This window comes from Lepidothrix coronata, unplaced genomic scaffold, assembly GCF_001604755.1.
Source record: "Lepidothrix coronata isolate B3197 unplaced genomic scaffold, Lepidothrix_coronata-1.0 Scaffold21, whole genome shotgun sequence".
Classification (NCBI taxonomy): Eukaryota; Metazoa; Chordata; class Aves; order Passeriformes; family Pipridae; genus Lepidothrix; species Lepidothrix coronata.
The window spans coordinates 919,143-934,944 of record NW_016690201.1 but is presented as its reverse complement, the minus strand read 5'-3'; the positions used below and the strand labels follow the sequence as shown (position 1 = coordinate 934,944).

The following is a 15,802-nucleotide window of genomic DNA, read 5'->3' as shown; positions in this document are numbered from 1 at the left end:
TAGCTGAAAAGCAAACGAGCTTCACACTGTGAACTGTGCCTAATGAGGATCCTTCTGAGCATCCTTTTGTCTTGTGGAATTACTGGTACATCACTCCTTCATTTTGTGATGCTTGTATGCTGTACGTATGCATCAGTATTTCTGATGCAGTCTAAAAGTAGCTTTCCCTACCACACTGTCACTTCTCTACCATCTCTGTGTCACAGGTTGTCTGTATATGAAACAGCTAAATGTGTCAAGAGTTTCTCCCCTCCGTGAGCCTCAAGAGTGGAGCTGGGTATGGAATCGGTTTTTGTGTCCTCTAACCTTTTTTATCACGTCAGGACATTGTACTCCAAACTTATGACGGAGTTAAAACCTTAACAAAAAAAAAAATTCCAAATGTTTCATTCAGACACCTCTGGTATCTTATGTTTTAATTCATAGAGCCTAAAATTACAGTGAAATGCAAACTGGCATAAAACTACATTTTGAAAAATGTCAAAATATAACCTTGGATCATCTGCCTTTTTTTCTCTGTTTTCTGTTGGGAAAACTTGTCAAATTCACTTACCTCACAAATATTCATGTTTTTGATAAACTTTCTTGCTGTGAGGAATATATTTCATGTACAAACTCTAACCAGTTCTGCTCTTCATGAAAATCAGGAGTCAAGAGTACAGTCTGAAAACTAACCCAGGTGAGAACCAACTAACTTCAGTGCTAGGAAATTTCTTCTTTGACTTCACACTTTTCACATGTAACAGTGAAGTAAGGATGTATAAATTCCTGAGCTTGTCATAGCACTGTTGTTGCTTAAGAATGTATTGCACATGGCAATTTACCTTTGTTGGATTTTGGTAGTTCACATGAGCCGCTTCCCATCTTTCGCTTTTTCCTCGGAACAGCTGAATTTTTCCTGTCAAAGGTAATAGGACTGTATTGAGGGAGGCTGTTGAATTTCTTTGCAAATTCTTCTTCCAATTTTGCTAAGCTAAATGGGAAACAAAACCAATTAAATTAAATGTAACTCTGTTTCTGGACAAAAACATATATTGTTTAAAAGCATGTGTGAGTATATACACACCTGTCTACATCGAGAGAGGGGGGAAAACAGATAAGCACACACACACTGTTTATGTTTATTAAACCAGTATATATTAATCCAGCTTTGGAATGAGAATGTACACTTCAGCTTCTGCATTTGTAGCTCAGTACAAATTGATTACCTTAGCTGCATATGTTAAAATTAGGAAAAAAAAAATCAATGTCATACTGGTGACATTTAGCTCTGTTTGCTGCACAGATTTGTCTGTTCTGTGAGGAGAATGAACAAAGACAGTAAAACCAATAAATAAACCAATAAAACAATTTCACATTAACGTTCTTACACCAGAATGAAAACATTTCAAACTGGAAGAAAAATGTCAAACTAATCAGTCTTCTGTGAATACTCTGAAACATGATGCTTTGGGGTGGGAATTAGTTTTGTATTTACTCTGGGTGATTATATTTTCTCCCCTCATATTTTATTTGCTGTGAGATGAAAAATGCAGCTAGCTCACGCTTCCATGAAACCCAACATGCCTCATACTTCAGCCCAACCTGAACGACTGTCACTAGCCTGCCTACAACTCATGAAATCCACAGACATGGTAGTACTGTTTCTAATAACCAGATGAAAACAAAGCACTCGAGCAGGATGACTATGCTGGCTTGCATAAGCACTCTGTTCCAGCAAATTTTTGCAGCCAGGCAGGAGTATGAATTGTGTTTTAGTACAGGGTGGTGTGCACAGCTGGGCAGGCTATAAATAGCACCGTCAATGACAGGGGAACAATGACATTTTCTAAATTGTTTTTAATTCTCTTTGCTATGAAAAATCTCAACTAGAAAAAGGTCTGAATGATTGTTGGAGGGATAGCCCTTACACACTTAAAGTGTCACAAGAAACATGGTGCTTCTCTCTGTTCTCTGAAGCAGCACTTCACACAAATTGCATTCTGAAAGCTTTGGTACACAGAGTGATACTTCATTTTATCTCTGTAATCATTACTTCTTTCAGCAAACAAACTTCCATCTTAAAATACAGCCTTGGCTCTTGGCAGACTCTGTGCATGGTGAGGTTTCTGTTTGTGTGTGTACACGCATGTTTTGGTTTTGTTTTAAATCACAAAGGTATCTGACATTAGTGGTGCTTGCTACTGCTACCTTTCTCTTCCACGTGGATTTTCCCTGACAACCTCAAAACCAGCTGATTTTCTGCTCTGACAAGTGTCATGCAATTCCATCCTCTGCCTCAGTTCCTGCCCCAAGGGCAGGTGAGGGGCTGCAGCTCTAATTGGGAAGGCCCAACCCCACCTGACAGCAGATGAGCTGCCATCCTGGCTTGTAATTCATAGCTTGTGCAATGTGGAGACAGTGGGGAGTGCAGCTATCTCTATGTCAGTGATTAATTATTCAAAAAAAATAAAAATCATTCACGTTGTCATGAATTTCCAGAGCATCTCACAGGGCTGGTTAGACACATGTAGCTGAGCTGAGGTCTTCACGCTGTACAGCACTACAGACTAGCCCTGCCAGGGGATACATGCAGGTACAGCACTGCTTGGCAAAGGAGTGGGCTGCACATGGAGGAAGCACACCTGACCCTGACCATCAGGGAAATGCAGGCAACTGCTGACAGAGAAGGTGAGAGGACATGGGGAGAATGACATAGTTCTGAAGGGCTTAGGACCCTTTCACCTACACACACAAAATGAGGTTGAAATGTGATGCTGAAGGGAGCAGAAAGAGTTAAGTGGAGCAGGAAGAGGTAAAACCAGCTCTTCAAGCAGCCAGAAGATCAGGTAATGCAATGAACAGGGATAATGGATACCTTCTCCAGCACTTATGCTTTACAAATTCCCCATTCTGCTTTTACAGAGTTCACTACATAATATTAATTATTTATTCATACAACTGAATAAAGATGAGAGATTGGCAAATATGTATTTCCCCATCCAGCCAGCTAATGAGGGAAGAACAGTGCTTGTTGAATGAATTAATTATTTAGACAATTTTCCTAGCTACTTTGAATAAATAATTTACAACTACTTTTTTTTTTGCTATAAGATGCAATCAGTTTTCACACCATTATGTGTGAAAAGTTTTCAATCGTTCAATTTAAACTTAAAAACATTTACAAAACTAATTCAAAGCACTAAAGAGGTAAGATGTTCCATTAATTTTTCTTGACTATTCCAAGCAAACAAGACTTGGAGATTTTCATCAATTTAATATCTTTGCTGAAAGTGAGCTGCAGCTAAATTTCACATGGACTAGGTTATAAAAAAGGCTACTTCAAATCCGCAAAAGAAACATAAAATTTTAAGCAAGAACTATGGAAATCTACTCCTTTTTAATTAATTTTCACATCTTCAAGAATTTGCAAGCAGGTATGAATAGCTACACAGATTTTAACTACTGTGCCTGAGGTTAAATAAGTCTGCAATACTCCGACAAAAATCATTACTCGTATACTAGAAAAGGAATTCTGTGCAGCCTTGCTAAATTTTAATGCATCTATACTCATTAATTATTTTTAAGATATATTTAACTTCTTCATAGTGTACATAAACAGTTTAAGTATCTTTACAGTGGAAAAATGACATATTTATCATAATTATTTGCCAATGTAAGAACATCGTTTACTATTCCTCTGTAAGCAATCCCTTGAAGCAGGCAAAGAGATCTATTTTTTCTAGTCTAATTTGATTTATGATTAAACACCTACACAGAACTTTAAATACTGCTTGCAAAATGCTTTGAAAACATAAGCAATCCTCTTCACCACTTTTTTGAGCAGGTAAATATACTGTGTGGTTTTTTTAGAACTGAGCAAAATAACATCATTCACATTTATTTACAGTGGTGTAAATCAGGAAAGATCTCAAAAAAATTACTTTGCTATATAAAAAACCCCAGGTATCTAAAGCATGACTCAGTCCAAGAGTGTTTATAATTTTCAGGAATGCTGTCTAATTGTGATTATTTGGGTGTTGGATGCAGTTCACTTGGCTGCAGTGAGGAGGACTCTTAAATTACTAGGCTGACCTAAATAAAACTTTGAACAGTGTTAAACCAAGACTTACCCAAAAACAAACTCTTCCTTTGGCTTAGTCTTTTTCAGCTTTTTGTTCCCACTTGTCCCACTTGGGGAAAAGGCCCAGATTTCTTCATTCCAGCATCCTTCATGATCTGAGGAGTTGCCTTTTCCTGAGCTTCTTTTTCCTGTGACGAAGGTAGAAAATTGTTTCTCATCTTTAAAACAAATGTGCCAAAACAAAGTGGGCTCAGAATAGACTTGTGCACCCATTCACTACTGCAGCTTATGACGCTTGACTTTCTTGAAGGCAGTTACAAAACATTTTTTATTTTAAATTGTGCAGTGATGATATTGGCAAGTATTCAGCGTCCCCTGTCCCTATCCTTCTCCATCCTGCCTCTAAAGCCAGGATCTCTTGAGGTACAAAGGAAGAGAAAGAGATGAGAAGAAGTAAAAAACTTCCCTAAATTACAAACATCTTTTTTCTTTTCTGACTGTTCTAACTGCATATATAAATCTACTAGTCAGAAAAAGACATCCAACTGAAAGCTTCCAGAAATTACCTTAAATTTATCTTTCCAAAAGGTAAAGGGTTCTTGCTCACTGCCTACAGCAAAACTAGCAACCACAGCAAAATAAGAACACATTTGCTTCTTGTAGGGTTGAGAACTATGCTCACAACCACAGGAGTTGTTTATATAGAAACAAGGTAATTGTCCAGGTTGCACAGATCACAGGCCCTGCATACATCTATCAGCAGGCTGACAAATTAACCAACAAAGCCTTCAGTAAAGAAGTTAAATCTCAGGTCATGGAAGACAAAAAGGGAGAGGTTAAGAGTTTGTAAGTAGGAACAGAGATAGCAAGACTTCAAAAGACCTGCCCTGGATCATAGAGTCCAGTCCCTCCACCCACCCCCAGCATCTCAGGTGACCAGACACAACACTCCCATCACACACTGCTAAAACTCCAGCTTAAACATGGACTTCCACTTTTCCTCCCACTCCAGGCAGGCTTTTGCAGTTCATGCTGTAAAACACTCGAAGCCACCCACCTCTGTCCACATTAGCGCGCAGAGATGTGAGCATGCCCTCTGACACCAGAGTTTTATAAAGAGCACCTTTGCAAGATCTCTCTGACTTCCTGGAGCCACAGGTTTCTATCTTTTTAACACAGTCACTGTCCTCAGTTTTGACCTGTTCTGGTAAGCTTTGGGGTACCACCTCCTCTGTCGGGGTCAGTGGTTCCACTTTAATGTTATCAGAAGCCTCACACGGTACTTCCTTGCTGGCTGCAATACTAAGGAAATCGGGAGGCTTTGATTCTTTGGTGGTCTCCATCAGTTTTTCCTTCGATGTTTTCTTCTCTTTCGATTTCACTTTTTTCTTTGGTGATTTTGTATCCAACACGCTTCCCTTCACACTCGAGACAGGGCGGTTTTTTTTGCGGGGAGTATCCGTGAGTCTCTCAGCACCCCAGTCCCCCTTTGCAACAGCTTCAATTGTGTACATTACACTTTCAATGTCTGACTCGGAGGACTGCCTTTTTTTACAAGATTTCTTGGGGGTGGATTTTTCATTTGTGTGCCGGTCCAACTTATTTTTTTTCTTTTTCTTCTTTATTTTTTCCGGCTTTAGCCCAAGGATATTCATGTCACCCAGGAAAAATTCTGGAGAACAGCACATGTGATCCTTTGTATTATCCTTTCTGTCAAAAGGACTGTTTTCCATTGCAAGACTAGTAAAATCTCTGCATTTTGCAGTTTCTGATTCCTCAGTTTTTGTTTCATCCAAATTTTGAATTTTGTCTATCTCTGATTGTTCTACTTTTCCTTTACAGGAGTCTTTTACTGTTGTTTTCTCCAGTTCTACTTCCATTTCCTCTGAAACTTCCCCTCCCAGATCTTCCAGTGCTTCCACTTTTGTTTTCCCAGGTTCTTTCACTTTTACTCCTTCTGAAGCAAGGCACATCTAAAACAAGTTAAAAACAAACCTCATGAAACAAAACATCATCTGTTAACATTACTCATTACTTATATTAACAGGAGCATTAAACAGGGAATTCCCCTGGCATTTTAGTTCAGGAAAGCAAATTGCAAAAGGAAAGTACTGAAAAACATGCTGAAGCCCTACTGACACTGATGCAATGTGATGATGGCTAAGTGCTAGAATAAGGCTGGTGGGTTCTACTGCTCTAACAGAAAAAGACTTCAACTGATCTCAGTGGTGTTTCTACAATCCTTTAAGAGTCTTTTACATAATCTGGAAACCCACTGTTAGACTGATTTTCAGAATCTGTTGTGCAACAGCACAACAGAGTTTTCTCTGACTATTGCCACAGACAAGTTACTTGAGATCTCACATCCATTCCTCCTTCAGCTCTCAAATGTCCCTTACACAATTCCTTCCTCCATTTTCCAAGTGGCTCTGAGGGAGGGAGGGGAAAAAAGTTAATTGAATCTCAGTAATCGAGATTATTTTCTTTTACTTGAATGTGTGAAGTAATTTGGGAGAGTGTACAAAAGCCTTCCTTTCTTCTCATGTCACAGACTTATTTTGCAAAGAACTGCAAAGCAGCACTGGTTGCCATGGTTATCTTCTCCTGGGTTTCCGCTAATGGCAACCAAAATCCTCATACTGTCTGAGGAACACTGATATTCTAGAAAAGAGCTGTAAAAAGGTCCTCAAGCTGCCATGTTCCTGCAGTACTGACTTGGGAGATCCTCTCTGGTTTGGATCACCCGTAAGCTATGCTGACATCGCTACAGAGGGTAGTCCTTCACAGCACCAACCAGTTTGCCCTTGGGAAGACAAGACTTCTTGTTACTCTCCCCTCTCAAAGCCCTCAAGCTGAATTCCCAGTGCTATTTTGGTTTTGAAGCAAATGTCAACTAGTCACCTGGAGCAAAACCAGATGGAAGAGGTTTTCTTTGAACCAAACATCAGAAGTTTCCCACAGATGAGCCCACAGGCCATGTGGTCAGTATGGATGTACCTCCCCCAGATCACTGGGCTTTCTTTAGGTCAATTTTAGATTTTAGACTTCTTGCAAAGTAAAAAAATCTCCTATACCAACCAATATATATGTGAGTATAACAGTGATAAAATGTTTTGCAGTAAGTTTCTGAAACTCTTGCTGCACAGGGTAGAAATTAATGATCTGGTTCAGCTCAAGCTGGGCTGAGCACTGCAAAACACCAGAGCTTGGGCAGTACACAGTGTTTATTAGGAAGCAGGTTAAATTATGCAAAGGAGAACCCCACAACTATGCTGATATAGGTTCTTGGTACCAAGGTGCTTCGTGACTTTTTTACTATGCTGCAATATAAGCACAGCTGGTGATTTCCAAAATCTAAAGATCAATCTTTAAAATGCAGCTCATTGGACTAATAATATTTTGTCAACTCAACATACACATTTGCTTCTTCTGCAGTAGCCAGTAGTATAGAGGCACGGATGTGCCTACAAAAAGATGACTTCTGTTTTGTGAGCTGTAAATAAATCTGTAATTAAACTGTCTTTAAGTCTGGGAAAGCTTAAAAAAGGTTTAGAAATGAAAGAGATGCAAAATTTCAATAAGATGCCACTGGTTTGAACTGCTCCCAGAAGGAAGATCTGCTGAGAATATCATAGCAGAGTTTCTGTAGAAGTTATTGACCTGGTAATTCCCCACTGGAAAAAAACAGTGGGCACAAAAAGCAAAAATAAATGAGAACAGTTTATGATCTTTAATAGGAATTTGTAATGGCAATGCCCTAATTTGAGTAACAGAGTAATCCAGCCCTCTCTCAACTATCTGTGACCCTCAGCCAAACCAAATAGTCAAACCCCATACCCTAAACCAAGAAACTGAATCAAATTCAATGGTGACTGGAAAGTCCCCTTGCCACCAGGAAGTTGTGGTATTGGTCAGCTGCAGCAGACTCTTAGAAACTCTCTCTACGTTGATGGCTAGTCTGGGAAAATCCTGACTTGTGGCAACTGAGCCATGATAACTTATGCTTCTATAAGCAGCAGTGTAATTATAACTGTAGCACTGTTCTGCCTTCCAGACTTCAGCAATCAACAGCATTAATTTCTCCATCCCACTGCACCTGCAGTAATTAGTCACCAGTGTTTCGGTATTACCTCTGCCAGCTGAAATAATGCTGATGTTCCACACTGTTTTGTTAAATCAGAAGGCCCTGAATGGGATGTACTTGAAGAAATCTATGGAGAAAAAAAACCAACACAAATAAAACATTCTTTTATCAGCACAATTCTTTTACATTTATGACACAGCTTTTGAATGGATTGCCCCCTCCCCTTCCCAAAATTAATTCATAAGATTATATACCAAAAAAGAAGTGCAGACCTGTGCATGCCGTTATAAATAAAACCCTGCTCCACTACTGCTCTGCTACCACCGTACTCTAAAAGGTATTTGCAGATTTGGGGTTCTTCTTGTCAGGACGCCCTTTGAAGAGCAGGGTGAACCGAAGCACGTGCTCTCTCACACATGAACAGACTCCAGCAACTAAGCACCAATCTACACCAGCATGCAACCCAGCTGGTGTTTCTGAAGGCTTAGTAGGTCATTTGATTGTAAAATCATTTCACTATCATAGGTTAAGAAGGCTACTCCTTTCAGACTATGGCATTGCCTGTTGCTGTCCTATAAGACCCTCAAGCCTCTGGTACTGCTCAGACTAAAAAGAGGCTGTCATGCAAGCAGGTAGCTTATTATCCTCCAGAATCTGTTTCTTGTATCAGGCTGTGATCCTCGTCAGTACTTTAGAGTGTTTTGTATCAGTTTTGAGCTAGGTGCAAAGAAATGATCTTTTTCTAATCAAATTTAAAGTATCAGTCTCAGGATTGGCCATTAGTATGAACAAAATATTCTATCTTTAAGGACATACTCCATCATCTCTGATCAGGCTTGCGGGTTTCTTACACTTGCTTCCTTAGAAAGTGTAAGAAAATGAAGTTATAAGGGACTGGAGAACTGTAGCATTTTCACCCTTTCAGCTCTCCCTATCCCTCACACTCAGTATTCATTGCTCTGAACCAACACGGGCCCACAAAGTCAACTTTGCAGAATTCAGCCCATCATTGCCATAAAGCAAATAAACAAAATCAAATGCCATCCCTACATCTCCTGGAAGCTGTAACTCTTCACAGCATCTCCCAAGCTCTGACCATTACAGTCCAAGTCTTCAAATGTTGCTTATAGCCAAGTGTTATTAGTGCTCTGCAGCAGAATTGGCCTCCTTGCCTTGTGGAGGTGATGCTCAACCCCACCACTGACTCCCTTCACTCTCATGCCTCCACTCTGAAGCCTAAAGACAGAGCAAGCATTTGGGCACAGCAAGAGACTCTGCAGAGCTGATCAGCAACAGCCTCCTAGGCTGCAGAGTGGAAACTCAGAAATCCTCAGGATTTTTTAGGAAATAACTTAACCCACTTCTGCATTTTATTTTAATCACCATCTGTGAAATGCTGAGAAATACCAAAAAGGAAGGCACAAAGAAGAGGGGAAAAAAAAGAAAATAAAATTGGTTAATCCACACAGTGGAAAGATGAAGGAGAAGCAGAACAGTATGGTGTGCTGAAGAAGACAGGCTCCCACACACCATGCACTTGCCATGCCAGCAGCATGGAGACATCAGTGCAGTCCCCTCCAGTGCACAGCACCTGCAGTTTGGAGTTACAGTGGCACAGCACGGCTCTGCCAAATCAACTTGCAAACCTAAGACACCCTTGAGGTGATAAAGAACACAGTTTATTTGGGATGCTCCAAATCAGGTCCTGAACTGTTATCTGAAAACTTAAGCTGAATGTCTCTTAGATTTTATTTATCCAATTATAATCCAACATTAGAGATCCCCAAAACTGGGGGGGAAAAACAGAAAAAAAAGAAGAAACAAATCAATAGCACTAATGTCCTACAAGAGCTAGAGACAAGGAGGATGTGCTTAGCACATCTGCCATGCTTTTCTCTGTTTGAATCAGAGCCTTTAACATTCATTTTGTGTATTAAATTAGGCTTGCAAGAATCCATCTGAGCAATCACTGAGAGATTACACAAACCTGTCCAACATACACACGTCATGCTGCCAGACTTAGCTTCACTTTTTCTGCCACCTGCAGTACAAACTGTGCACTCCCGCGGACAAGCACCTGTCCCTCCCCTAAATTAGGGCTTCACAGTCACATCACACTTCTAATGCTGATTTCCAAAAATCAGACTGCACTCAGCAAAAGCCTTACTCCAGAACAGCACTACCCATAGCCTGCTGCTGTCCTGTAAGGGGATACCTCAAAAACCTCTGGTGTCCCTGACTAAATATTATCTGCCCTTCTGCTGTCCCAGGGCTCCACCAGCCAAACACCCTTATGGATCACTGATTACAGTTAGGTGTAATCACCCTTGCACAGTCACTGCTGACAACACAGCACATATTCACAAACTCTACTACTGCCAGGGGCTGCCTGCACGGTAAGGCAGGTTTTCTTCCACTCATTTAAGTTCCTATAAAGTCAGATAGTTGCATTACTATCCATGGAACAAAGCGTGAAATACTTTTATTTCAGTGCTTCCAACATCTGCCTTTTTTTTTCCTGAGAGGGAAGCAAGGATATAGGACTGGATATCCTTCCTCACCAGCAAGGATATAGGGCTGGATGTCACTAGACAGAATCCAGAAAACCATTTTCCTCACTGAAATAGGATGTGGTTTTGAAATACAAAAAAACCAACAGAAAACAAGCAAAAAAAAAAAAAAGTGTACAAATAACTTGCTACCATATTCCCTTATTTAACTGGAATACAGCATGTATCTTCATCTTTCAAACATCATGAAGAATAGTATTTGCACATCAAGCCTCAAAGGGTTTTGAGTGAATCATCCGTATCAAAGAGGAGACCTCTACAAGGTTATATTTAAGACTCACAGGGAATTTCTAGGACTTTTGGGAAACCTGATCCAGCATTCTTCATTACCACTGACAGCTGCCAATTTCAGAACTTAATACATTGCATCAACTTCCAGTTCTTCATACAGATTTCTGATGACCTCGAAGTCTACTTTGCTTTTCCTATTCTCAGTCCCTGATTAAGCAACGCACCTTTCAATCCTTATAACCGAGCTTTACTTTTTTAATCCTGGTATCCAACTCCTCATTAAAAAGAATGCTGTTATCTCTTGTCTTTGCTATTGTCCTGTGCACTGTTTTTACTGTAGTTATAAAGCTAATTTTTCTAAAAGGAAGTGTAACTTTTTCTGTGCTGTCTCCAAGAAACTATGCACATTGTACATAAAGGTGTATAAAAACCCCCTAGGTCCCTGGGGCCATTGCCACTGCCTAATTCTCCTGCTATTTCATTACTTACTCATCTATGTTTCTGGAAATACCAAATTTGATTCTAGAGCAAACCTTACACATAGGTTTTTTTGGGGAAAAGATACACACATCTTCCCATAGTGATGCTACTGGGTATCACTTTACCTCTGCCAACTGGAAGAGTGCCGACTTCCCACAGTGCTTTACTGGCTCAGGACTTGGCAACTGGGAAGTATTTGATGAGATCTAGGTTACAAATGAACAGAAGAGAAAATATTTCAGTGGCACACAGGAAAGACAGTAAGGAAGGGAGAAAAAGAATGAAAAATTAAGGGGTTAGTTATATCAGTCACTTTTACATCCTTCTGGCAAAAGGCCCTACTTCAGATAGACAATCTCATCCAAGAAACACTTAACAGGTATTTAGAAGACAGTGCAATACAAGCAAAACCAGCATTTCTTCCTTAGATTAGGTTAATGGATACTGAATCTATGTTTGTACTGTCCACAGCTAATATTCTAACTGCTGTGAGTTTTATGTGTGTTTTATGTGACTAAGTGAACAAGATATACCTGCCACTTGAAAACATGAACTGTGGTGGTCAAGGTTAAATGAAATTCTCCTGGAAGGTCTGGGCAGTATTTCCCATTTAGTCAGACATAGAAGAGGACCATCTGTCCTCACAGGCACTGCTTGTTTCACTTTCTTTAGTTAGAAAAAGGAAATAAGACCTTATGTCTGGAGATCAAATCTAGCCTTCCAAATAGCTGTTGGTGTACCACCACCAGCCCTGAGTAAATAACTACTGCCACACTTCAGGCAATTGCTTTTACAGTCAGATTTCTTCACATATGCTTCCAAGTGCAGCACTGTAAGTTCACCAATGCAAGAATTAATAATTATTTATCAGATTTGACCTTTTTTGGCATGGCATTACATGGTAGTATTTGACCTGGAAGCCTTGAAAAGCCTTGGTGCAAGATCTCCAGTGTGTCCATGGGATCTGCCTCATCACAAAAATCACACTCAGCATCATGACTGGGAAAATAGTGACAGGGCAATGGTTTTGAACTGAAACAGGACAGTTAATGTTAGGAAGAAATTCTTTTCTCAGAGGGTGGTCAGGCATTGGAACAGGTTGTCCTGAGAGGCTGTGGATGCCCCATCCCTGTAAGTATTCAGGGTCAGGTTGGATGGGGCCCTGAGCAACGTGGTCTAGTGGAAGGTGTCCCTACCCATGGCAAGGGGTGGAATGAGATGGGCTTTAAGGACCCTTCCAACACGAACAATTCTATGGTTCTATGATCTTTCAGATGCAAAAATTATCAGCTCTGACTTTCTCCTTATATTTATTTCTTTCTTTTGAACTAGATTATTTGAAGAATTTACCTTTCAATTGTCAAAGAGATTTATTACACTCCCCACTCATCCCCCTCCACAAAATCCAGGACATTCATTTCACTTCAAGCTATTTAAAAGTACAGTGAATAATACCCAAATGTGAACTAATAATAATTTTTAATATTAAACTAAAATAATTCAACATTCTAGTTTTGCTTTGAGACTGTTCAGTGAACCTGCTCAGGTCCCCACTGAACTAAGTGATCTTGTACACTGCACTTTGCAGGAAGACGGTCTCAACTTTTTAATCTTTCTACCATAATAAATTCTCACATCTTAATGATTTTTTCAGCACAATATGAATGGCAGAAAAGGGACAGAATAACACCCACACACTGAAGTATAGCTTGAGAACATACAGGCGTATCTTGCCTCCTGATGCACAAACTGAGGACAGAGCAAGGAAATTTTATCAAGACAACAGGTGCTCCTAACAAAATATGAGATCCTTGTAGTACTAATAGAGAGTAAGCCAAAAATTCACTTCAGTGGAAAAAAAAATAAATAAAAATTTCAGAGTTAAGAAAACAAACTGCAAGTGACATAACTGTGTAAGTCATTCTGCTGAAGTTGCTGGCCAAACATCAGAAGGAGGAGGATGGCTGATCAATCAGCTCTCAGTGAGATTACAGATCCCACTCCCTGTCTTAACAACATCTTCCAGCTTTAATTAGAATAATCAGAACCTGCAGTACTACAACCACAAATAGCCCCTTGTTATGTAGAGATTTAAGTTGGGGGATCATTAGAATCAAGTTACTATCTTTTATTACAATGCAGGTATAATTTTAGCTACTATATTATATTTCACCTTGCATAAGAAACACGTGCCATGGCACCACAATTTTATTTCCCTCCTAGAATAGGCACTGCACTTCAATACAAACATTTAACAATTTCAGCATATGGGCAAACAGCAAATACATTCATTTTTATCTGGGAAGATTACAGCTTTCCCTATGGGAAAACTGGAAGAGAAGACACGGATTAATTCTTTGACCAAAAGTTTTGGATTCAAATCTTCTGTTTAGCACAGAAATAAACAGAAGAAACTGCCTGCAAGCCTTCTCAAAGTGAGTATGTGAGAATGCAGAAGGGACAAAATCACCCCCAAGCATGCATTTTTTCTTAAATGATAAATAAGCTGCTGGACTAGCAAAAACAAATCCACCTTGTTGCATATCGCATGTGATTATTTTTTTTTTATTAAATCACCTAGAGAAAAACTTAAGAAAAGCTGCTGAAAGCAAAGAGTTTTGGGGGTTTGGATTCATTTTGTTTTTAAGATGGCTGAACTAATAATTTTTCTGCTTCCACTCCTGGAAGCCTTTTCTTTGTTTAATAACAGATGAGAGTTTAGCTAAGTAAATCCAAGAGGTACTCTTGTTTCCTCTCAATGAAGCAATCGTCACCATCTGTTCACATTTGCCAAACACATACAGTAAGACCAAGAGAGCAAGGGGTCCCATCTGCTCTGCTTCCCTCACATGGCAAGGAGGATGACAGCGACCAGCCCATGTGAGCAGACAGCTTGCAAACAGCCACCACGCTAAGGAACACAGCTCACCGCTCAGCAACCACTGGCCTATATAATGGCTTTCCATAAAGGTACAAATGAGAAGGACAATAGTAGGGCCAAGTATTTGCAAGATCAGAGCAGCATGAGAAAGCTGGAAGTGTAACTTGGCAACGCTCCAAACTTCAAAAAAACTCTTACGAGGATGTCACATCACCTTTGAAGACCTCCAAGGCACTTGCCTGCACACCCGCAAGACCCAACAAAGTCTTGCTCCCAGGATTTTCATCATCTGTAGTGGCAAGTCACTGGGCAGGCCTCATTAGCCATATCCTCAACAGCTTTAATTGACAACTATAGCACTTGGGACAGACAACCAGATGAAAGACTAAGGCTGTAAAGACAAAAAGAATCCCACCTACTCTACATAAATCGAGTTGTTTCTGAGTGACAGGGGACTTGTACTCTGGGGGTAAAGGTGTCCATTTTAAATGACAAATCTACTCAATGGGATCACTGTCTTCACAAAGAGGCACTCTTACTCACCCATCTGCAAAGGCGTTGAAGAGAAAGGGAACATACGAAGAACACCCAGCCAGAACCAAAACTGAGCTGGGATGGCTGCCAGAAGTCTCCAGGCACATCAGACCACAGCACACTTCACATTTCTTCACAGGTCTACTTGGCTACTGGTTAAATAACTACTTTCTCTCCCTCTGTTTTTCTTTTGTAGCGCTGTACATTGCTGACAGCAGCCCACTGCAAATTGCTTGCCATAATTTAGCTTACTAAATGCAGTAATGCATTCATATAGACAGGACCCAGTAGGAAATGGAACAGTAAGGAACAGGGACTCTTGCCAAACTTGACAAAGACAGCCTGTGCAAATGAAAGTCCTTACATTTGATCAAGCACAAGCAGCTTTAATAGTGGGGGAGAAAGCTTAAAGAGGTTCTGTAATATGCTCAGTACCTTCCCCTGGAACAACCTAAATGAAATCAGGCTGCAAGCTTAGAAAAATGCCATTTCTCAACTGCTACAGATAAAACATCATGTTCATCACTGCCATTAATGTTTTACGGGAGGAATAACCATGGCCAACAATGTGGGCTTTTTCTGTTCTCTTTTCTTTTTCAGATTTCTGTCCCTTATTTCTAGCCACAGAACAAACCAAACCCCTCCAAACACATTTAAACCCTTTTACAAGAAAAAGAGATTAACTCTGACTCTAAAATCAACCTCAGCAAATTCTAATAAACTTTCTAAGCACCTCTTCCTCCTAACATTTTATGATTCATATATGCACTCCAATGTGCAAAATGAGCTGGCTCAGCGTAGTGGCATGTAACTCAAAGCACTGCCACATCCATATGACAATTTTCAGGTTTGTTATTTTGTTGTTTGTTCAATCAGAGATTTAAGGTTCTGTGAAATTCTGAAAGTATGGCTAAGCACGTCGCTTAGCCATACTTAGCTAACCACTACAGACGTTTTAC

General features: G+C 40.0%; 1 protein-coding gene across 9 annotated transcripts in view; it reads right to left on the bottom strand.

Annotated features, from left to right (window-relative positions):
- The window catches only part of BBX (BBX, HMG-box containing), a 139,208-nt gene that overhangs the window by 21,170 nt on the left and 102,236 nt on the right, over positions 1-15,802 (bottom strand). For 6 of the 9 annotated variants that reach the window (XM_017807948.1, XM_017807950.1, XM_017807951.1 and 3 more), the window contains 5 exons: positions 11,554-11,634; positions 8,194-8,274; positions 5,121-6,036; positions 4,113-4,251; positions 825-973 (listed from right to left, as the gene is read on the bottom strand). In XM_017807948.1, the coding sequence (XP_017663437.1) occupies positions 825-973; positions 4,113-4,251; positions 5,121-6,036; positions 8,194-8,274; positions 11,554-11,634 (1,366 nt within the window). The remainder of the gene's footprint in view (positions 1-824; positions 974-4,112; positions 4,252-5,120; positions 6,037-8,193; positions 8,275-11,553; positions 11,635-15,802) is intronic. The other 3 variants (XM_017807954.1, XM_017807956.1, XM_017807953.1) reach the window with 2 other exon arrangements.